Genomic DNA, 24,353 nt, shown 5'->3' with positions numbered 1-24,353 from the left:
AGCTCCAGTACTTTGGCCACCTCATGCGAAGAGTTGACTCATTGGAAAAGACTCTGATGCTGGGAGGGATTGGGGGCAGGAGGAAAAGGGGACGCCAGAGGATGAGATGGCTGGATGGCATCACTGACTCGATGGACGTGAGTCTGAGTGAACTCCGGGAGTTGATGATGGACAGGGAGGCCTGGCATGCTGCGATTCATGGGGTCGAGAAGAGTCGGACACGACTGAGCGACTGAACTGACTGAACTGAAGTGGTGAATGGAAGTGGTGAGTGGAAGTTTCTAAGAAGCTCTTAATTTTAAATTCCTTTATCTTATTGTCATAAAATAATCACAAAATTTACCATTTACGTATATTAAAGTGGACAGTTCAGTGGCATTTAGTATAGTCACAATGTTGTGCAGGCACTACTCAGTTCAGTTCAGTTCAGTTGCTAGTCGTGTCCGACTCTTTGCAACCCCATGGACTGCAGCACGCCAGGCCTCCCTGTCCATCACCAACTCCCGGAGTTCACTCAAACTCATCTCTATTGAGTCGGTGATGCCATCCAACCATCTCATCCTCTGTCATCCCCTTCTCCTCCTGCCCTCAATCTTTTCCAGCATCAGGGTCTTTTCAAATGAGTCAGTTCTTCGCATTAGGTAGCCAAAGTATTGGAGCTTCAGCTTCAGCATCAGTCCTTCCAATGAATATTCAGGACTGATTTCCTATAGGATGGACTGGTTGGATCTCCTTGCAGTCCAAGGGACTCTCAAGAGTCTTCTCCAACACCACGGTTCAAAAGCATCAATTCTTTGGTGCTCAGTTTTCTTAATAGTCCAACTCTCACATCCATATATGACCACTGGAAAAAACAGTACTACTTCTATCTAGAACTAAAACATTTCCATCACCCCAAAAGGAAACCCCATCCCTATCAGCAGGCACTCCCCATTCCCCTCTCCCCTGAGGCCCTGGCAACGATTAATCTGTTTTCTGTCTCTATGGATTAAATTTTAAATTCTTCCACTTGATCAATATTTACCTTTACAGTAAGCACACTTTTTTCTTTGAGGCATAATCAACATATAACATTATATTAGTTTCAGATGTACAACATAATGATTTGATATTTGCACACATTTTGAAATGCTCATTATGCAGAGTCTAGTTAACATCCATCACTATACATAGTGACAGATTTCTTTTCTTGTGATGAACAGACATTAAGTCTTGTTTAAGGAATTCTTTCCTGTCCCAGGATCAGAAAGATATTTTCATAGCATCTTCTATATCCTAGGCCTTGTCATTTACAGTCAAGTCTTGATCTCTCTCAGAGAAGGCAATGGTGCCCCACTCCAGTACTCTTGCCTGGAAAAATCCCATGGATGGAGGAGCCTGGTAGGCTGCAGTCCATGGGGTCGCTAAGAGTCGGACATGACTGAGCGACTTCACTTTCACTTTTCGCTTTCATGCATTGGAGAAGGAAATGGCAACTCACTCCAGTGTTCTTGCCTGGAGAATCCCAGGGACGGGGGAGCCTGGTGGGCTGCCGTCTATGGGGTCGCACAGAGTCCGACACGACTGATGTGACTTACCAGCAGCAGCAGCATTTTGATCTCTCTTGGAACTGATTTGGGAGTGTGGAGTGAGATAAAGTCCAATTGTGTATATTTTTTCCAATGTGGATAATCAATTGTCCCAACATTCTTTAATGAAACGGTCACAAAGCAAGTTTTTGAACAAGTGTGGACTTCATAGCAGACACAGAGCAACCAGAGTACACAGTGCTGCAGGATATCTGTCCCACCTGGGGTCTGTTCTGGCTGCTTCTTCTGTCCTGGGACCATCTATCACTGTTACAGAACTTTATGCCTGTCCTTGATATCTGCTAATAATGCCATTCTTTCATCTTCAGAGCATCCAGATTATTCTTTTTCTCTCAGCTTGTTGGGTTCTGTGGAGAAATCCAGTTGGGACTTTGATTGAAATTGCATGAATCTATAACCAAATAAGGGAAGAATCTTTCCTCATATTGACTCATCCGAAGTGTGAATAAAGGTCTTTCCATTTGTCTATCTTTCAATAAAGCTGACAACTTCCTCCATAAATCTTCCATGTCTTTGTTTTTCAGATTTATTTCTAGGTAATTTGTATGTTTGATGCTATGAATAAGTGGCCTTTTTAGGTTACTTTTTTTTTTTTTTTTACCTGTTAATCATAGGAGTTTAAAATGCAATTGGCTCAAGTATCTAAGAAACTTTATTAACCTTCTGTAAATCCAAGAAATAGATCTGCAGATTCTTTGAGATTTTCATTGTACACAAAGATGTCATCTGTAAATAAAGACACTTTCATTTCCTTTCCAGTCCTTTGGCCTTTCATTTCTTTTTCCTAGCCTACCATACAGGTCAGGTACTTCAGCACAATCTCAGACACCATGGTAACAGGCATCCTTCCCTTGTTCTGCATTTGAAAGAAAACATTTCAACAGTTACCATTAAATATGATACCTGCTATGGTTTTTAATAGAAAATCAAATAAAGGAGATCTACTTCTATTTCCAGTGTGTTAAAATGTTTTTCTTTTAAAAAAAAAAAAAAGATTTTTCTTTATCATAAACAGGTGGTGAATTTTAGCAACTGCATTTCCTACATCAGTCAGGATAACTATGTAACTCTTTACCTTTAATTTGTTAGTGTGAATTATGTTCTCTTAATATGTTTGATACCCATTGGTCTCTCTTATTCTCTCTCACCCATCCCTGATCTCTGTCCTTTTGCCAAAGACCCTGATAAATTGATCACTCAGATCCAATTAATTTTTAAGCCCCGGTGTCCCATTTCGCTCCCAGCAACAACTTGGCTCATTCCAAAGCTATTTATCTGAGCTATCTCATCTCCCCACTTAATTATGCCCTGCTGTCTTTCTCTTGCCCTCTCTTCTCTGTGGTTCCCTCTTTCCCTGACTCTGCTCACTGTGCATCTACATTCATGAATTTTGCAAACTCCCTTCCACTCTTTATCTATCTCTCCCTCCATCTCTCACGTAGCTTCCGATGTCTCACTTTCTCTCCACCATCCTATGAAATCCACAGATAAAAACTGTTGAAAGAGAGGCGACGGGAGATAGCTCACAGACTGGTGAAAAGTGCAACACACACATATAGACACACATATCTGTGAAGAGTGCACCCACCCCCCTCCCCACTCCACCAAATGCACACACACATCCCTCCCAGCCATCCAAGCTCCTGGCCATCCCCAGAGACTCTGCTCTTATTAAAACTTTTCAATCCCTGGTGCCAAGAGAAGCTGTGGAGAGGTTTGGGCTTTGAATAAGAAAATTCCTCCTCCACAGCATCTGCTGAGCTCAGCTTTCTAGTGGGGAATGAACAGAGCTGCTTCTAGAATCCCCACACAGGGCAACACTGTTTGGTCTTCAGATAAATTTCCAGTCCTTACTGGGTACATGTGATGTTTCTGGCACTGAGTGAAGCTCCATGGAGGAGACAGATATGAATCAGATGTCAATCAGTTTATCCAGCAAACATTTCTTGGCGCCATCTGGATGCTGGGAACTACTCTTGTCAACAGGTTCCAACAAAGTGACATGGTCCCTAACTCGAGAATTGGAAATGAAAATAAGCATGCACAGAGAAAATCAAGGAAAATTAGGAGGAAAACAGGAAGGGTCCCATGATAGAAATGGTGGAGGAGAAGGTAACTGCCTCCTCCTGGTGGAGGCAACACAGAAGCTGAGAAGGAAACAGGCATGGGGAGAGTTTGGGGAGGGAGGTTCGAGACAGAGGGCAGAGCAGATGCAAAGGCCCTGAAGTGTGACTGTGTCTGGTGTGTTGGAGGAAAACCAAGGAGGCTGGTGTGGCTGGAGCAGAGTGAGAGAGGTGAGAGATAGCAAGGGTTATAAAGAGCCTAGGGGATATGGGGAGGAGTCTGAGATGCAGAGAGGGAGACCGAGAGGGAGAGATGAGACCTCAGCCCGGGGGGCAGAACAGAGACCCAGGAGGACCAGAGACTCCATGGGCGTTTTGTGACCAACAAGGCCTCATCTTCACCCACAAACCCCATGCCGGACCTCTCTCTGATGCCCCAACTGCCCAGGTTGGACGTGGGGAGGGGTGACTGCACTGTGCTGAGCTCAGCGTCATTTTAAGAATCTCTGATTTATCATTTTAAGGATCTCTCTGAGGCTGCCCAGGGGAGCAGGGATGTTTAGGGCGGGAATGTAAGTGGTGGAACGCCAGGGAAGGATCCAGGAAGGAGCTGGCAGGACCCACAGGAGTGCTGGGCAGGTTTGGGTTCATTCTGAAGTCTGAGCCTACAGGACAACTGGATGAACTGGACATGTGGGGTGAAGGAAGAGAAGTGATGAGAATGAGTCGAGGTTTGGGGACCTGGGGAGCAGAATGATGGTGCAGCCATTCCCCTGCCATGCTGATGAAGAAGTTGATCTCAGGGTGAGGAACTGGGACCTGTGCTTCAGACTGGCTGAATGCAAGATACTTACAAGGTACCCAGTGAGAAGACCCAGTACAGGTGGATATTTGAGTCTGAAGTTCAGGGGAGAGGTTGGGCTGGTGATGCAAATGGGAGAGCCATCAACATGAGATGGGGTGTAGCCACTTGGGGCCAGAGTGCAGACAGAGGGTAAAGGGCTGCCTGGCTTCTAGGACCAAAATCAAGACATCAAACTCAGGGTTCCACCGTCCAGCTGTTTGTCTATCTGTGACTCCAGTCCCTGTAATCAGGGTAGCAAGCAATGTTATGTGTGGGGGACATGGAATTCAGAGCCCTTGGGACTGTCCTGTGGAACAAATCCTCTTCCTCTGACAGTTCTGTTATCAATGGCCTTGTCCTGGGGCAGGTTGGGAATGGGGGAGTACTGCAATAGATGAGGCAGGACATGAGTCCTGAGTCCAAGTTTCTCATAATTATTTCTCATAATTGGAGAGCACAAGAGAGCTCACGTGGTTCCTGAAGGCCTACTGTGTGCTTGGCAACATGCTGGGTGCCTGACATATCCTATTTTCCTTAATCCTCTGCAACCCGAGGTGGGTGCAATACTGTGCTCATTTCACAAATAGGAAGACTGAGTTCCTGAGATATTGGGGAGACAAGGCTGGAATATAAAACAAGATTGGACCAACTCTCGGAATAGGCTGTTTATGCAACACAGATGTTCATGTAATCACTCATTCATTCAAAAAACACAGCCTGGATCCACACCCATGTCCATGCCACGTCCGAGGCTGGGGGAGGGGGTGGATCCTGCCTGGAGTCCAGGAGAAGGATGTGGGGCCACAGAATCCGATCTCTGCAGTCAGCGCTGGGAGATGACTAAGGGGGAAGGAGGCTCTGATTGGTATGCTGGGAAAGGTGTCCTGGAAAAGAGGAAACTGGAGAGTGAAGAGGTCTCCCTAAGCACTGTAGAATTGGAGGAAGGGCATTCCTAGCAGATAGCATAGCAAATATTATATCAATAACCTCAGCTACACAGATGACACCATCCTTATGGCAGAAAGCAAAGAAAAACTAAAGAGCCTCTTGATGAAAGTTCAGTCACTCAATCGTGTCCAACTCTTTGCAATCCCATGGACTGCAGCACACCAGGCCTCCCCGTCCATCACAAACTCCCAGAGCTTGCTCAAACTCATGTCCACTGAATCGGTGATACCATCCAATCATCTCATCCTCTGTCATTGCCTTCTCCTCCTGCCTTCAATCTTTCCCAGCACCAGGGTCTTTTCCAGTGAGTCAGTTCTTTGCATCAGGTGGCCAAAGTATTGGAGCTTCAGCTTCAGCATCAGTCCTTCCAATGAATATTCAGGACTGATTTCCTTTAGGATTAACTGATTTGATCCTCTTGCTCTCAAGGAACTCTCAAGAGTCTTCTCCAACACCATAGTTCAAAAGCAACTTGAACTTTCAAAAGGAAGTGAAAGAGGAGAGTGAACAAGTTTGCTTAAAACTCAACATTCAAAAAACAAAGATCATGGCACCTGGTCCCATCACTTCATGGCAAATAGATAGGGAAACAATGGAAACAGTGAGAGACTATTTTTTGGGCTTCAAAATCACCGCAGATGGTGACTGCAGCCATGAAATTAAAATCACTTGCTCCTTGGAAGAAAAGCTATGACCAACCTAGACAGCATATTAAAAAGTAGAGACATTGAGGACAAGGGTCCGACGGCAAAGGGAGGACGCCCTCCCTCATAGCTCATCCCATTACTCCTTTATGCCTTGGTTATGAGCTATGAGGGATTGGCCTGAGGAGGCTAATAATACAAGACAACGATTGAATTGGCCAAGAGCATCAGGCCTCGAAAGGGGCACAGTCATGGGACTGGTCTGAATGGGATGGCGGGCGGGGCTCCGGCCTCAGAGGCGGGGCTCAGTCCAAAGTCCCCAGAGTGACCAGCAGGGGGCAGCACTGGGCCAACGGCTGGTGCCCACGGTTGGGGGTCGGAGTGAGGTACCAGCTCGAGAGGAGTTAATTTATCTAGTGAGTTCCTTCAGTGTGCCAGGTGCTGGGCAAAACTCTACAAATGTTCACTCCTTTAATCCTCAAATTGATTATATGGGCAGAGAAACAGAACAAAAAATTTAAGTCACATACCCAAATTCACACAGCAAGGAAGTGCCAGAGTTGGGGTTTAAACCCAGGGAATTCAGCTGCAGCCCTTAACACCTACATTCCCAAATCCTCTAAAATGATAGTTTTTGTTTGTTTTTTTAAAGCAAGGGCTCCCTCTCAACAATTACTGAGCTCTTCTTGCTTACCTTTCTTGTGGCCATCTTTCCAGGTGCATACAATCATTCCCATTCCCCAGGTGTGCACAATCATTCCATTACTCCTTTATGCTTCGGTACCATTAAACCAAGGCATAAACGAGTAACTCTTGGAGTCGAGATGCTTTTATGTCCAAAGTGAAAATCTCAAGAGTTTGTGAGGCTCATCCACCCTCGGGCCAGCTCAGGGAAGGAACCAGCAGGAACCCAAAGCCTCTGCCTTTTCCAGTCTCCAGGCCCCTGCTGCCACCACTGCCCCAGTCAAGGCCCTCGGCGTGCCCCAACTCAGAGATGCACCCTCATTCATGCTACCCTTCCGAGACCTGCTTCCCCACCCCAGACTGGCTGAAGACCCCATGGACTCCCGCCCAGCCAAGGGAGAGAGCTGAGAACACTCGACAAAGGGGCTTCAGTGATGTCATCTTTGACAGGTGGGAAACTGATCAGAAACGCCAAAACATTTGCCCAAACTGCTGACAGTAAGAGGTAACAGTTGGACGGGAGCCATGCCTCTAAGACTACCATTAAGGCACTGTCAGGCAGGTCTGTATGAGTCCCGGTGCGCAAGGCACCCAAGAACTGCAGAGAATCCTTTGAAAATGTTTGAGACCCAGATGCATAAACACTTGGGCTCTAGAATGCAAAAGGGGAACGCCAAGTCCAAATGAACCCATGTTTTATTATGTTTAAGAACAGGATGTCAACTTTATTGTGGTTAAAATCCATCCATCTGGAAAGAGGCTTGGGTTGGGAATGCTCTCCCTGAGAAGACCCCAAGCAGATCGCCGGCAGTTGTCTACTTTAGAGAGCTGCCTGTGGCCAATAGATTTCCAAAGCAAAATGATAAATTACAAGAATAATTAACCCGATGCGCATTTAGCACGTGGAGAGTCTGCTTCGAGTTGGGAGTGTTTTAACTCCTTTAATCCCAACATCGCCTCTACTGGGTGCGGCTGTTTTGATACAGGTCCATGCGATAGGGAAACTGAGGCACAGGGAAGTCAAAGAGCTGAGGAGGGACACAGCTGGGGTTTGAACCTCACCAGACCCCCTCATGTGGTCGGCACTCTTGACCCCTGTGCTGTCTTCAGCCTTGTGTTTCACGGCAGAGTCTTCCGTGGAACTGGAGATGCGGATACCATGGTGACCGTTTGATTTTGAAAGGGTATGGATGTCGGGCACGGCGCAGTTTGGGGTTCCAGATCTGGACGATGGTGGGAAGCTAGGTCAGGACTCCTCTATGTCCCCTCCAATCCCCGTTCTCCTCCCCGGACTGCAAGCCACCCAAGGCAGGTCGCCTCCCGCCCTGGACCTGGCTGCCAGACAGTGTGCAGCCCCGCCCCTGACCACGCCCTGGTGGCCGGCTCTGATTGGATCCGGGTGGGTGTAACCCCTAGAGCAGTACTTCATACAACAGCTGGTAGCGAATTAGAGGACGTACTTCGAAAGATCGGCCTGCACGGCTCTTCTTGCGCGGTGATTGGCTCCCAATCTTCCCTTCTCCTCTAGCATCTGCCTCCAAACTGTGTCTCAGTAAGATGTCTTTAATTCCTCTGACACACCTCTTGTGCAGGCTTCTGCACGCACTGTTCCCATTGCCAGAAACACCTCTTCCTCTCTCCTGTATAGGCTGCTTTCTCTCCCCTTCTCAGCTGAAATGTCCCCTCCTCTGGGAAAGCCCTGATGCCCAAGGCTGGTGGGAGAACACCCCTTGGGCCTTCAGCATCTTCTGTTCTTATACCAGTTTTCTTGTCTGTTTCCCAACCAGGCAGCAAGTTGTTTAGAAGCTAAGGCTGGGGCTCAGAAAACATTGTCTCCCCGTTGCCCAGTAGCATACAGAGGGAGCTCAAGCAATCGATATATGTTGGACTTCCCTGGTGGACCAGTGGTTAAGAATCCGCTTGCCAATGCAGGGGACACGGGTTTGATCCCTGGTCTGGGAAGATTCCACATGCCAGCAGAGCAACCAAGCCCAGTGCACCTCAACTACTGAAGCCTGAGGGATCTCGAGCCCGCGTTTCTGCAGCTACTGAAGCCTGTGGTGCCCTAGAATCTGTGCTCCTCAACAAGACAAGCCAAAGCAATGACAAGCTGGCTAGACTAGAGACTAGAGAGTAGCTCCATTTTCACAGCTAAAGAAAGGCTGCGTGCAGCAACAAAGATCCCGCGCAGCTGAAGATAAGTAAAATTTAAAAAGAAATAAATATCGACTGGTATAATTAATGAATTAATCTGGTAGCAGAGATTTGGGAGCTCTCCACCCTTGTGAAACAGAAACAGGCCCTGTGGGGCCTTCCCAGTGACAGACATCTGTGTTCCCCACTTCTTGCTTGTAGAAAAAGCTTTTAGCCTCTTAGGCCTTATCTGAGAGCAGACTCAGCAATTGATGATTGGAGAAGTGGGAAATCAGGGACAAAAATGAAGCAGTCAAGCGGGAAAGTAATAGCAAATTAAATAATAGGTCCACCAGAAAAAAGAGTCACAAAACCCCTAGCTTCTCCTTGAGGTTACCCCTCTATGGAGAGCCTTCTGACACATATTCTTATGCTGTTTTGGCAGAAACCAGGACCCTACCAGATGGAAACTGCTGACCTCAAACATATAGAGCCTAAACTGGTTGGAGGCAGAAGATTGATCACTCTGTTAACTCACCACCAACCAATCAGAAAAATGTCCATGACATGGTCATACACCCTGTGACCCTCACCCCTAATGCTGCTTTGAAAAACCCTTTCCTGGAAGCCATCAGAGGTCGGACATCTTTGGCACTTTGGCTACCTTCTCTTCTTGCTTGGCACTGTGCAAAGGTATGCTACACTTTCCTTCACCACACCTGGTACCAGTTGACTGGCTTTGCAGTGCATTGGGTGAGAGGACCTGAGATCAGTTTGATAACACTTTTGGGAGCTCTGAGCTAGAAGCTCCTGAGGTCAGGACCAAGACTCCCCCGCTACTGGTCTGGCATTCAATACATGTGTGTGGAATGGGGCAGGGAAAGGGTACTGGTCTTTTGTGAGGATGACATTGAGCACAATATGTGCTCCATGGTTCCCCTACATGATCCTCTGCAGCCCTCAGGGATCCAAGCCACTCCAGCCTAGCACCTCCCTCCCTACTCATCCTCTATCTAGGGCCCACACTGAGGTAGGATTTGGAGTGGCCCAAGGGAGAGGAAGGGGTGGGCATTCATGTCCGCGAGCCTCTGTTAGATGTCCAAAGTGGGCTGTCTTGTCCAGTCCCCCATGGAGGCGGAGCTTGGCGGGACCCTGGGCTGATAAGAGGAGAAAGGAGGGAATCACCATTTCTGGGGGCATCTTTGCACTAATTGGGGAATTTGGGGGAGTGGCTGAGAGATCACCCACCCAGAGAGGACCTGGATCATAAACAAGAGGCAGCCTCTCTCCCCCATTCCACCCACCCCCACCCCACATCCTGGTGATTTTATGAAATAAACTCATTGCAAGCAAGTGCCTATCCCTATCAAGTCACTCCTAGACGCCTCTTTCCTTTTTGCTCCATAGTGTGGGGTTTAAGAGGGCTTCCTTGGTGGCTCAGACAGTAAAGAATTCTTCTGCTATGCAGGAGACCCAGGTTCGATCCTTGGGTCAGGAAGATCTGCTGGAGAAGGGAATAGCTACCCACTTCAGTATTCTTGCCTACAGAATCCTATGAACAGAGGAGCCATGGGCTACAGTCCAAAGGATCGCAAAGAGTCAGGCATGACTGGGAAACTCAGCACACACACACACACACACACACATGTTTTCTTGGTCTCATTTAACCCATGCAATATATTCCAAAACAAAAACATTTAGCATCAACTCTCTGCTCTGCAGGAGGGAATTGAAGCCACATCCTCCTCTCAGGAGACCCCTGCTGGTCCCCTGAAGAACTTCTATGTTCTTCCATTTGGGGCAATACCAGCCCCTCCCTCCCCTTCCAGCCCATCCATGACCCTATGGGGAGTCCGTGTCTGGTTCTGTCTCTCCTAGCTCCTTGCAACCAGGCTGAGGTGAGGTTGGCACAGAGGATTTGGCTGAGGGTGTTTGCTGAATTAATGAATGCAAGATCTGCCTGATGAACTCAAGTGCATTCTTCAAAAGCCCAGCTTCAATGTCCCTTTTCCCAGGATATCTTTCCTGTCTCCCCATACAGAACCTTCACTGCCCCATTCTGGACTCCTCCAGCTCCAGGTCCACCCTCTAGCCCAGCCCTGGCTCCACAGTTAGGGGGCATCTGTGGCCAGCTCTTCCTCCTGAAGACTGGGGTCTCCTTGGGGACCTCTTGGAGGCATAGGAAATTTGTCAGGAAGTGTTTACTGAATGGATGAATGAATGCCTCTTGCAGGGCCCGGAGTCACATACCCGGGGTTCACATCCCCGCTGGGGTGCTAGATACTGGATCTGCCCCTTAACTCTCTGAATCCTTTTTTCTCCTTTATTAAATGTGTTTACTCAGAGCTTGGGGCCAAGTTTTTGCAAGAATTAAACGAACTGACATATAGGCATACAAGCCTCAGGCTCCCCCCCGCCGTTCCAGATTCAGAGCGATTTGCACTGAGGACCAGTCATTTTGTTCCCTTCTCAGCACCCAGAGCTAGAGTGTTGTCAACGCAAGCGCTTAATGAATGTTGATGAACAGGGTTGGTGATAGGCGTGGGGGAAGAAGGGGGAAAAGGCAAATATTAAAATAGCTGTCATAAAAAAGAATAAAATAATGACATTTGCAATAACATGGATAGAAATAGAATTATCATACTAACTGGAGTAAGGCAGAAAGAGAAGGATAAATACCATATGACCCTAGTTGTATGTGGAATCTAAAATATGACATGAATGAGCTTATCTAGGAAGCAGAAACAGACTCACAGACTTGGGGACAGACTTGTGGTTGCCAAGCGGGAGGAGGGGTGGGGGACGGATGGATTGGGAATTTGGGGATTAGCAGATGTAAGCTATTATCTATAGAATGAATAAACAAAGTCTTACTGTATAGCACAGGGAATAATCTTAAATATCCTATGATAAACCATAATGGAAAAGAACATGAAAAAGGACGTGTGTGTGTGTGTGTGTGTGTGCAACTGGATCACTTTGCTGCACATCAGAAACTAACACAATATTGTAAATAAACTATACTTCAAAAAATAAAATATAAACAAAACAAAAAGGCTGAAATCTAAGTGTTGGTATGACACGGGGGACATTTCCTCCCTCACAGCCTACCTGAGAAAACAGCCTGACCATTCCTTACCCCATGACTCAGCCATTCCACCCCTAGGCACACACTGGGGGAGAAAAGAGTATAGTCACCAAGAGACATGTACAAGTATGCTCAAACAGCTTTATCCACAATTGCTCCAGACTGGAAACAACCCAAATGCTCACCAATGAGGAAAATGGATGAATCGTGAAAAATTGGTACCCAGTGGTTACAATAAGAAAGGAAAAAAATCTAATTGTTTGCAAGGATGTGGAGCCTTTGGAACCCCTGTACACTGCCAGTAGGAATGTACAATTTAACAGCTGCTGTGGAAAACAGCCTGGCAGTTCTTCAAAAGCTAAATAGAGATTTACCATATGACCCAGCAATTCCACTCCTAGGTACAGACCCAAGAGAATTGAAAGCAATGTTCAAGAAAAACTTGCACATGAATGTTTACAACAGCACTGTTTGCAAGAGTGGAAAGGTAGTAACAATCCAGATGTCCATCAGCAGATGAATGGGCAAGCCGAATGTGATGGGTCCACAGGAAGGAATAAAGTGGTCACATATGATACAGCATGGATGCACCTTGAAAACATTATGCTGAGTGAAGAAAGCCAGAGAGAAATGGTTTCGTATCGTATGAAATGTGCAGAACAGGACGGTCGACAGGGACAGAAAGCAGATTAGTGGTTGCCAGTGGCTGGGAGGGAGGGGGTTGGGGAAGACTGCTAAAGAGTGTGGGGTCCTTTAGGTATTTTGGGGCTAGATGCTAGTGAGGGTCATACTACATTGTGAGTCTCCTAAATACCCTGAATTATACACTTTAAATGGTTAAACAATAAGCGCATGCCTAGTCACTCAGTTGTGTCTTACTCTTTTTGACCCTTTGAACTGTAGCCCACAAGGCTCTTCTGTCCCTGGGATTTTTCAGGCAAGAATACTGGAATGGGTTGCCATTTTCTTCCTCTAGAGGATATTCCCGACCCTGGGATTGAACCTCCATCTCCTGTGATTCCTGCATTGCAGGCAGATTCTTTATCTGCTGAGCCATCAGGGAAGCCCCTAAAATGGTAAGTAATATGTTATATTTATTTGATCACAATATAAAAAGAAAGAAAAGATACTTGGGAATACTACATAACCATGAAAAGGGACAAATGCCTGTTCCACACACATGAGGAGCAAGAGAAGCCAGAACCAAGAGTGGATACCCTGTGCAATCCCATCTCTGAGAAGTTCAAACTCAGGTAAATTCACCCAAGTGATGACAGTCAGATAAGTGCTCACCTTGAGGGAGTGGAGAATGAACTGGAGTATCCAAGGTGGTGCAGCGGGGGCTGGAAATGTCCTAAATCCTGACCTCCATCAACCTCCACTCCTGACATTCATGAACTTGACCATGTTTATGTTCAACCTCAATAAAAATGTTAAAAAGAGAAAAGATTTGCCAGGGGAAGGAGACTAGGGCATCCAGCAGTCCTGACGGTTGAGGGTTTTCCATTTCCCCCATAATTTCAGCACCTGATCCCTCTGGTAACTGATGACCTGAAAAGAGGCATGGAGCTGGGCATGGACAAAAGCAGGAGAGCAGTGACTGGAGTCTGTTGCCTGGGATTTCAGAAATGGTCCCCAGACGCTTCTTTCATCTCTTGGGAGATGCTCCCCCCACTCTTCACATTAGGGTCTCCAGACTGAGAGACACTCTGGGACAGGAAAACCTCAGGACTCCAGAACACTCAGAACATCAGGTCCCAGATGCCTTGGCAACTCAGAGCCCTTTAAGACCCACTAGAATGAACATTAGGGCTTCCCTGGTAGCTCAGCTGGTAAAGAATCCACCTGCAATGCAGGAGACCCAGTTCAATTCCTAGGTAGGGAAGATCCACTGGAGAAGGGATAGGCTATCCACACAGGTATTCTTGGGCTTCCCTGGTGCCTCAGCTGGTAAAGAATCTGCCTGCAATGCAGTAGACTGGGTTTGATCCCTGGGTTGGGAAGATCCCCTGGAAAAAGGAACAGCTACCCACTCGAGTATTCTGGCCTGGAGAATTCTAAGGATTATTCCATGGCAAAGAGTTGGACATGACTTTGCCACTCCCACTTTCACCTTCAGAATGAGCACTGCCCATCATAATTCACAGCCTTGGGCAGAAGAGAGAGCATAGACTTCGAGCAGAAGGTCCCAGGTTCCTGTCCTGACCCAATCAATCAATACACATGAGTGAATGGTGGATGAAGGAGCTTTTCGCTCCCATTTCACACCCTTTATCATGCACTTCCCAGATGCTCAGCTTTGTCCTGCAAAAAAACTGGGATCCCAGAGAAATCTCAGCCTAGTCTGGCCTCCAACAATCTCCTATCCTGCTGAGGAAGATAGAACCTGACACAGACATTCCCACTTTTATTACTGTTGAGAGCAATAATAGAAGAAATCACAGGCAGCCAGCAAACAGGGAAGGGAGCCAAGGGGGAGGGACTGGGATAGAGGAAGGATGCCAGGGCCATAAAGAGAGAGGAAGTGGAGCGCTCAAACGTTAGACGGACGGCACGTGGCCAGCGACTGTTATACACTGACCAGGGAGGAAGTTGGACTGAATAGATAATGAAGGGCAGTGGGAGGTTAATCCTTCTTGGCAGATCTTTTCGCTTGTCTTGGTTGGTTTTGTATACCTCCAAAGATGGGGAGCTAACTCCTGAGGGATGCAACCTAGCCCTTCCTAGGCATGATCATCTGTCAAGAAGTTTGATGCAACATGATTTTTCAAGTAGTGGCCACCGTGGGTAAAAAGGCTGAATGCAATTGACTGGGGAAGGAGGGTTACCCATGTGAACCAGGCAGCCAGTCCCTGTTGCAGGCTGGATCTGGAGTCAAACCCACCTGAATCTCTCCTCTACCTCTTATGCGTCTGGTGACTTCATCTCTCCAAGTCTATTTCCTCTCCATTCCTCTGAAATGACTGTGCCCACAGCCTACTTCATAACTACCAACTTCATAGATTTATGCATATCTTCAATGAGCAAGATGCCCTGCAAACTGTAGGTGCAGAATAACTGTGGTGCCCTGCTCCAGATCCAGAGTGCTCTGGAATCTGTCTCAACTTCATATGTACTTTCCTAATCTCTAAGCTCTGCACATGCTCTAACTTACACCTCACATGTCATTATCTCATAACCCACACCTGGAAAACTCCTAAACATCTCTCAAAGCCCTCAAAGTTACCCTTGTTTTCTTTGTTTAAGCCCTGACCTAGGGAACCGGGACCATCTGGGATCTGGTTCAAGACTGGACCCACTGACATGTAATATGAGTTTCTGGAGGGCAGAGATTCCAATTGGCAAGTAGTAGACACGCAGTCAGAACTTGCTGGATAAATGAGTGAAAGAATCAATGAGTGAATGAATGAATGAAACAGTAGTCATTTGGGAGAGGTGTCCAAAGCCGAGATTCAAGACTCGGCTAACGCTTAGGAGCCTGTATCCGCAAGTCCCACTACCGCAGAGGGCGCAAGGGGGCAGATAACGAGCGAGGAGGGGCTTCCGGGAGGGGTCTTCAGCCCTTCCGGTCCGGCCCCTTTAAGGGGCGGGGACAGTAGGGCGGGCGCTCGGAGCGTCAGGGCGGCGCTAAGATGGCGGCGACGGTCGCAGGGTCCGGGGCGGCCGAGGTCCCCAGCTCGCTGCTGCTCGTAGTAGGCGGCGAGTGCGGATGCAGGGGGCTGCTTGCCTACGTGCTGGAGGAGCTTGAACGAGGTCGGACCGGTCCGGGAACGCGGTGCCGGGGAGGCGGTAGCGGCCGCGCATCTCGGCCTAAGAGCCGGAGGATGGAGCGGTCGGGGCGGGGGCCGGCCAGATCGGGGGGCGGGGGTGGCCCGGGCCCCTATCCTCTTACCGTTAGACGCAGGGCGCAGGCAGAGTCTATGGGCGCCCGCGGAGGAAGCAGCGTTCGGGGTCGGGCTCAGCTGCTCCGCCTCGAGCCTGGTGCACACCGGGGAGGGGACACGGGCCCCGGCTTTGGGGGCCCACGAGACTGGGCGGCATGGGCAACGGCTCCGCTTCCCGCCCTCCGGGCGCGCCTCGATTCCCCGGCTCTTAGTAGCCTTGACGTCCTGGAGGGAGGAGCAGGGATAGGGAGGTTGGACCCGGAGCCCCGGGGGCCACTTTCCGTAGCTCCATGAGGAACTGCTAATTGGGGTGTGGGCGGGTGCGGCCTGCTTAGGGGATTTGGCACCTGAACATGTGAGTCATAGATGCACCTGCAGGATTCACCTGCCAAGCACTTGGCACGGTGGGACCGGCGGGCGTGGTGCATCCCGCACCGTGCTGCTTGGAGGGCACCCTAGATCCGTCATCCCGCATCTCTCAGATAGTCAGCGCCTGTCCTCCATGGCCAGGAAAATGGGATGGCAGCACACAGCTCATGGGTTTAGGGAATGTCACCCCGCAGGGCGTCGAGGATAGGGCGGGGACCTCTGGCAGGTTCAGACCTGCACTCTCAGGACTAATGGTCTGGTGGGGAGGGAGGCAGGGAGATGGATCAAGTTTTAAGGTCAGATGGTTTCAGGACTGTTCAGAGGAAGATGCCAAGGGCTGAGAGGACCTGAAGGATGGGAAGGCAGGGGGAGGGGCCTCTGGGCAGTGGGATCAGTTCCTGCAAAAGCTTAGAGGTGGAACCTGTGCGTGGCAGGGCTGAGGATCAGTGAAACCAGTGGTGGGGGTGGGAGGATACTGAAGGGGACAAGATGACTGTCTAGGAGGTGGGGACTTTCTTGCTGAGGTCCTAAGTCTTCTTTGTAAAGTGCCCGACTTTTGGGGTTCCTTGATGGTGGATGCAGTGAGATCCAGAGGCACAATGGATGTTTCTGAATCTCCTGGCCTTTGTGTGTGGGGACAGGTTGGGGGAAAGGGGGCTGTGGTGGCCCTCACCTGCCCTTTGCTAGTTATTGAAATATTCTGGGAGCTGGGGAGCCCAACTGATTTCCTATCTCCCTTTCCCGCCCACCCCACCAGGCATCCGGTCTTGGGACATTGACCCTGGCGTCTGCAGCCTCGATGAGCAGCTCAAGGTCTTCGTGTCCCGGCACTCAGCCACCTTCTCCAGCATTGTGAAAGGTGAGGCTGTGAAAGGTGACCCTGCGTGCACCAGCTGCTCACTCAGTGGGCAGATGTTCTCCGAGTGCCAGCTGTGTGCGTCAGGGATGGCTGTAAACAACAGTAATAATACAGCTGAGATCCGCTGAGTAAGAGCAGGGGCAGCCCCTGAGCCAGCACTCACTCCTCAGTCATCACCAACTCATGAGGTCAGAACTTGCATTTTTGTTCCCATGTAACAAATGAGACTCTGTGGTGTGGGGGACAGGGAGACCTCTGAGGAGGGTCTTTTTGGATGAGAAGCAGCTGGTGGGGAGGGTGGAGGGACACACCCAAGCAAAGGGACAAGACATTTGGAAAGTGAGGGGCTGGTGCGTGTGGGCAGAGCAGGGCAGGGACTGGGTGTGGTTTATGGCTGTGATTCTTGCACAGGGTACAAATAAGTGCTCAGTAGATGGGGAGCTGAGAAAGCAAGGTCGAGGAGGGGGTTGGGACTCTTGGGCAGCCCTACATGGCCCGTGCTCCCTGGGGATTCTGGGGTGACTGGGGTGAGCAGAGTAGCTGCTGGGTGGGGCCTGGGTATTGCCTAGCTAGCCCCTGCTCAGCTGGCCTGTTGAGTCACCTCCAGGCTGCTTCAGGAGGGGAAGGAAGTGTCCGTCACCTCATTGTCCCAGCGGTTCCTGGTGGCTTCCTGACCCTCACTGTATCAGATTGGGGGGATTGGGGAGGGCTGGAAATCCCATCTGTGCTGTGTGACCTTGGCCGCCACTTCCCCTCTCTGTGCCTTACTTTCCCTGCCTGAATGGGGCAATATGCACACATGATAAGAAGCTTGTGATAAGCTGATAAAGGGTAAGGGTTCAGATCCCAGAATCAACCCCACTGCCCTCTCCGTGACCCATGAGGCCTCCCTGCCCTCGGCTCCCTCTTGCTGCCCCTCGCTCTCGCCCCTTCCTGATCCTCAGACACCGAGAGCTCGGTGCTGCCTCAGGGCCTGTGCTCATGTACCCTTTGCCTAGTGTACCCTCCTTGGCCTTCCCTGGGCTCAGGCTCCTTGATTATAAAGTGGGGTGACGATGCTGTCCCCCACAGGGCTGACAGCTGCAGTTGGGTCCTGCCAGCAGTGGAGGCCTTGTCCCTGCTGTCTCCAGCATGGGGCCTGCCAAGGCGGTTTCTTGTTCTTGCCTCATCCTCACCTGCAGCTCTATCTCATGTCTGTTAATCTCTGGATGACCCCCTGGCTGGAGGTCCTGGGAAACCAGAGTGCTGGAGGGGCTCCTGGCCACCTAGGGTCACCCAGTGAGGCAGGATTTGACCCTGGCTTGTGTGGCTCAGCCCTAAAGTTAAAGGGCCCGGTTCTCCCACAGGCCAGCGGAGTCTGCACCACCGTGGTGACACCCTGGAGACGCTGGTCCTCCTGAATCCATCAGACAAATCCCTGTGTGACGAGGTAGGAAAGGGAAGGCTTCTGGGGGAAATGGGCTGCTGGGACCGCTGCCATCCCCTGGCCCCAGCCTCTGGGGGCCCCTGACTTCATCTGCCTGAAATTCTCTTCCTGACACCCAGCAGCAACAAAGCCTCCCCTGATGACTCCAGCCTCAATTTAGTCCCTCTTCAGAGCTGCTGATGGGAGTAGGTGGAGTCAGAAAAGGCTGGAGCATGGGAGGATTGAATGGGATAGGGAAGGGCTGGAGTGTGGGAGGGCAGAACCCAACCGGTGTTTTTGGGTCTCATGTGTTCCTGTGGGCTGGGCCCTGCTAGTTGTCTGAACTGACTTCTTAATAATTCTAGCTTGTGGACATCAGCACTCTTCTCTCAGTTTCGTATGAGATAGAGCCCTCTAGAGATCCTTGTACAGGTTGATGCCTTTGATCAAAAATGCCCTGTTTGCTCCCTGAGGAGGCTCTGGTGGAAACAGCCAGACACAGTCCCCTCTTCCCTATGGCACCTGGGCTGGGCCAGAGGGAAATGTGGGCTTGGGGGGGGCCAGGAATACTTGGAGGGGGCGCTGGAGCTGGGCTTTGTAGAATGAGCAGGAGTTGGCAGGGAGGATGGGGGCCAGCTCCAGCAGGAGGCCCACAGGCTACAATCCTGGCTTCTAGTTTAGTACTAGCCAGGCCACTTGGGGGACAGATTGTTGTGTTTTGGTCACTAAGTCGTGTCCGACTCTTTGGTGACCCCATGGACTGTAGCCCACCAGGCTCCTCTGTCCATGGGATTTCCCAGGCAAGAATATAGGAGTGGGTTACCCTGTCCTTCTCCAGGGGATCTTCCCAACCCAGGGATCAAACCCGTGTCTCCTGCATTGGCAGGCAGGTTCTTTACCCCTGAGCCACCAGGGAAGCCCTGATAGGACAAGAGTAGGGTGGTTATACATAGATCTGGGGCTGGGGACCACCCCAAAGAGGGGTGCTGGCCATCTCACTGCATGGAGTAGCGCTTTGAACACTCTCCCCCTCTCTCAGCTCCGGAACCTTCTGCTAGACCCTGCCTCTCACAAGCTGCTGGTGCTGGCGGGGCCCTGCCTGGAGGAGACAGGGGAGCTGCTGCTCCAGACCGGGGGCTTCTCACCCCGCCACTTCCTCCAGGTCCTGGGGGACAAAGAGGTGAGCTGCCCCCTCGCCATCCTGCCTCTGAAGTCTGGCTTATCCCCACTGGGCTGAGCTGCCTAGGTGACCTACTGTCCCCCCCGCCCCGAGCATCGTCCCTTCTTCCTATGTAGGGTGATGGTAACAACATGTACTGTCAGGCTCAGTCCCATGGCCCACTGCAAGGTGAGGGCCTTCAGATCAGATGTTGCAAAGGCTCCAAGTGGCATCCCAGATTCTAGGTCCCATCTGGGACACAACTGGATGGGGTCGTTTCTGACCCCTAGTCTGAGCGGGGCAAATGCGCAGAAAGCTGGGAAACCATGTTTTCGTACTGTAGTGAGTGATGTAGTGATGGTAAGATAAAGGCCAGTAGATGGAGGTGGGGGTCGGGGTGTGTGTAGAAAGTCTCCCTGCAGGGAAGTGTGCTCTAGGGTATGAGAACAGCAAGTGCAAAGGCCCAGAGGCAGGGAGAGTGAGAAGGTGGGGGAGGGCCGGAGGGGAACATGTGGTGAGACAGGACCATGGGCCCTGCTGGGCTGTGGGGAGAGCTTGGTTTTGTCCTGAGGGTGACAAGGGGAGGCAAAGGGGCTTAGCTTTCCTAAGGGGCTGGGTGTTGCCTGGCTCCGGGTGACCCCTTAACCATTCCCCCTTGTTCAGATCCGGGATCTCCTGGCCTCCACACCCCCGCCTGCAGCGCCGCCCAAGCTCACCATCACCTGCCCGACCTTTGGTGACTGGGCCCGGCTGGCCCCTGAAGTGCCCGGCCTGCAGGGCGTACTCCACCTGCGGTTGAACCCTCCGGTGCAGCTGCCGGCTTCCGAGGGCCTGCGCGAGTTCCTGGAGTACGTGGCCGAGTCACTGGAGCCGCCCTCGCCCTTCGAGCTGCTCGAGCCTCCGGCCTCTGTGGGCTTCCTCAGGCTCGCCCGGCCCTGCTGCTACATCTTCCCTGGTGGCCTAGGTGATGCCGCCTTCTTCGCCGTCAATGGCTTCACCGTGCTGGTCAACGGCGGCTCCAACCCCAAGTCGAGCTTCTGGAAGCTGGTGCGGCACCTGGACCGGGTGGACGCTGTGCTGGTGACCCACGCTGGCGCCGACAGCCTCCCGGGCCTCAACAGTCTGCTGCGACGCAAGCTGGCGGAGCGCGACGAGGCGGCTGCTGGCGGGGGCTCCGGGGACGACCGGCTCCGCCGGCTGATCTCCCCCAACCTGGGCGTCGTGTTTCTCAACGCCCGCGCTGCTGCCTCTCGGCTGGTGCGTGGCGAGGATGAGGCCGAACTGGCCCTGAGCCTCCTGAGCCAGCTGGGCATCACCCCTGTGCCCCTGAACCGAGGGCCACTGCCTGCTGAGCCCACCGTGCTCTTCCAGAAGATGGGCGTGGGCCGGCTGGACATGTATGTGCTGCACCCGCCCTCAGCCGCCACCACTGACCACACCCTGGCCTCCGTGTGCGCCCTGCTGGTGTGGCACCCTGCGGGCCCCTCAGAGAAGGTGGTGCGTGTGCTATTCCCTGGCTGCACGCCCCCCGCCCGCCTCCTGGATGGCCTGGTCCGCCTGCAGCACCTGGGGTTCCTGCGGGAGCCGGTGGTGACGCCCCAAGACCTGGCGGGGCCTCGGCGAGCTGAGAGCAAGGAGAGCGTGGCCTCCCGGGACAGCTTGAGGAGAGAGGGCCGCACGACAGTGCCCTCCAGGCCCACCCAGGAGCGCCCTGGGGTGGCCCGGAAAGACTCTCCACGGACTGAGGCCCCTCGCAGGGCTGAGAAAGAAGCCAGGCCCTCCCGGGAGGTGAAGAAGGACCCCAGACCCAGTGCCCCTCGCACCCAACCCCGGGAGGTGCGCCGGGCAGCCTCTGCCGTGGTTAGTGGCAAGAACGTGGGTGCCCAGGTGGCTCCCAAGACCCGCAGAGCACCCAACACACCCCGCCCAGGGGTCCCACCAGCTGAGAATGGGCCCCGCAGCCCCCCCAGCTTCCGGAGCGGAGAGGCCAGCCCCCCGACAGAGGCCTGCAGCTCCCCGGCCCCCCAGCTTGTGGCCACACCCAGCCAAGAGAGCAGCCTGGATCTGGGGCTCAGCCCGGCAGGGGAGGAAGGCGGCAGCTTAGAGGAGAAAACCCTGGAGCTGCTGTTGGCCGCCAGCACCCCCGAGCCGTGCACACCCTCTCCCGCCGGGGCCCAGCAGGGCCCAACAGAGAGCAGCGGGCCGCTGTCGCTGAGCCCCCTGCGGGGTGGGGAGCCCGGGCCAGATGCCTCCCCCACAGTGACCACGCCCTCGCTGCCCGCGGAGGTGGGCTCCCCACACTCCACAGAGGTGGACGAGTCCCTGTCCGTCTCCTTTGAGCAGGTGCTCCCGCCACCAGCTGCAGCTGCGAGTGAAGCTGGGCTCAGCCTCCCGCTCTGCGGCCCTCGGGTGCGGCGCTCGGCCTCCCCGCACGACGTGGACCTGTGCCTGGTGTCGCCCTGTGAGTTCGAGCACCGCAAGGCCGTGCCCATGGCGCCAGCCCCCGTGTCCCCCGGTAGCTCCAATGACAGCAGCGCCCGGTCGCAGGAGCGGGCGGGAGCTCCGGGAGGCGCCGAGGAGACACCACCCACATCTGTCAGCGAGTCCCTGCCCACCCTGTCTGACTCGGACCCCCTGCCGGCTGCCCCTGGCACTGCCGACTCAGACGAGGACACGGAGGGCTTCGGGGTCCCCCGCCGTGACCCGCTGCCTGACCCCCTCAAGATCCCCCCACCGCTGCCCACCCCACCTAGTATCTGCATGGTGGACCCGGAGATGCTGCCTCCCGAGCAGGCCCGGCTGAAAGGAGGTGGCAGCCGTACCCGGAAGCCCCTTACCCGCCCCAGCTCTGGCACTATTCCCCCCAAAGCCACTCCAGTGACTGCTGCCAAAACCAAGGGGCTGGCCAGTGGGGACAGGGCCAGTCGGCCACTCAGCGCCCGCAGCGAGCCCAGTGATAAAGGAAATCGGGCATCCCTGTCCAGAAAGCCCTCGGTCCCCAAGACAACCACTCGAGGTCCATCTGGTAAGTACCCGTGGGCTGGAATCCTGCAGTGGGTTTCCTATATTCAGTGTGGTCTCAGCCACACCCACCACCCTCTCTGGCCTCTGTTTATTCTATAAAATGGAAGCTCTGGCCTGACTGTCTTAAGCACTTGCAGTTCTGAGGTGCTTGAGCAGTATCGTCAGTGGAAACATCATCCCAGTGAGTACATCTGTGGTAGTGATATTTCCAGTAGCCACTTGAAGCAGAAAGAAACCAGTGAAATTAATTTTAATGGTACATTGTCATGAAACCCCTTTGTGTCCAGGGTCCCAAAACCACCTCCAGGTTTGATGATTGGGTAGGAAGATTCAGTGTGTGGTCATACTTGTAAATGTATTACAACAGAAGGACATAGAGGATCAGCAAAGGGACGAGGCGTGGGGAAGTCTGGGAAACCAGGCACAAGCTTCTGGAGCCTTTGTTGTTCAGTTGCTAAGCCACGTCCAACTCTGCAACCTTACGAACTGCAGCACGCCAGGCTTCTCTGTCCTTCACTGTCTCATGGAATTTGCTCAAATTCAAGTCCGTTGTGTCAGTGATGCCATCCAGCCATCTCACCCTCTGTCGCCCTCTTCTCCGCTCAATCTTTCCCGGCATCAAGGTCTTTTCTAATGAGTAGGCTCTTCATATCCAGTGGCCAAAGTACTGGAGCTTTAGCTTCAGCATCAGTCCTTCCAATGAATATTCAGGACTGATTTCCTTTAGGATTGACTGGTTTGATCTCCTTATTGTCCAAGGGACTCAAGAGTCTTCTCCAGCACATAGTTTGAACCCTAGTGGAATTACACATCACATGCTCGAGTCCCTGATCTCCGAGCTGTGACGACACATGTGACATGCCGCCTTCCAGGGCAGCTCCTTAGAGACTCAGGGCCCAGGGTTTCTAGTGGCGCTGGGCGTGCAGGCACCTTCCGCCTTACACACACACTGAAAAGGCTTCCTGGTCCAAATCTTGGACACCAGCTGGGGGCCCAACATTCCCCTGCGTGTTGACACTGTCTACCTGGAGAGAGAATCCCATTCCACAGGCAAAAGGCTCAGTCCCACGGGCACTCCACTCCCGTGCCAGTCCCAGTGCAGACTGTCACCTGTGCTGCTCACGGGCTGCGAATCAGGGGCTCCTGTGACCCCTTCCTTCCATTTGTTAATATGCCAGAGCAGCTGACAGAACTCAGGAAAACCTGTGTACTTACTAGATGACCATTTTATTACAAAAGGGTCCTAGAGAATACAGATCAACAACCAGATGAAGAGATACCTAGGGCAAGATACCGCACAAGGGATTCTCTTTTCTCACAAGCCTTGGGGCCCTGTGTGGTTCTGGTTCCCTGAGGTGGAAAGCTCAGAAAAAGGGCTAGAAAGCTTGAGGGTTTTATGGAGGCTTTATTACATAGTAACGATTGACTAAATCATTGGCCAATGGCAGTTGGTTCAGCCTCATGCCATGCCCCTCCTCAAAATTCAGGGGCAGGGCTGAAAGTTCTGACCCTCTAATCACATGATTGGTTCTCCTGACAACCAGCCCCCACCCTGGGCTGGGATCTAAAGCCGTTAGCCAAACCTGGTTGTGATGGAAGAGAGCTTCTGAGGAATAACAAGACACCCATTTTACCTCTCTGGCCCTAAAATATTTTTTGG

At 51.9% G+C, this 24,353-nt stretch overlaps 1 protein-coding gene and 1 long non-coding RNA gene across 2 annotated transcripts in view; one reads left to right on the top strand and one right to left on the bottom strand.

Annotated features, from left to right (window-relative positions):
* Positions 1-2,192: 2,192 nt before the first annotated feature.
* LOC139184042 (uncharacterized) lies at positions 2,193-16,164 on the bottom strand. Its single transcript, XR_011567469.1, has 3 exons — positions 15,886-16,164; positions 13,287-13,413; positions 2,193-2,445 (listed from the first exon to the last, which is right to left on the bottom strand). It is a non-coding gene; the product is annotated as an uncharacterized lncRNA (long non-coding RNA).
* Positions 15,595-24,353, top strand: part of MAP1S (microtubule associated protein 1S) — a 32,998-nt gene continuing 24,239 nt past the window's right edge. The window contains exons 1-5 of the mRNA XM_070792554.1: positions 15,595-15,746; positions 17,004-17,105; positions 18,452-18,534; positions 19,550-19,690; positions 20,333-22,694. Of these exons, the coding sequence (XP_070648655.1) occupies positions 15,626-15,746; positions 17,004-17,105; positions 18,452-18,534; positions 19,550-19,690; positions 20,333-22,694 (2,809 nt within the window). The 5' untranslated portion in view covers positions 15,595-15,625. The remainder of the gene's footprint in view (positions 15,747-17,003; positions 17,106-18,451; positions 18,535-19,549; positions 19,691-20,332; positions 22,695-24,353) is intronic.

This window comes from Bos indicus, chromosome 7 (assembly GCF_029378745.1).
Source record: "Bos indicus isolate NIAB-ARS_2022 breed Sahiwal x Tharparkar chromosome 7, NIAB-ARS_B.indTharparkar_mat_pri_1.0, whole genome shotgun sequence".
In the NCBI taxonomy this organism is placed as follows: Eukaryota; Metazoa; Chordata; class Mammalia; order Artiodactyla; family Bovidae; genus Bos; species Bos indicus.
The sequence above is the reverse complement of the archived record's forward strand: the minus strand, read 5'-3'. Positions and strand labels throughout refer to the sequence as shown.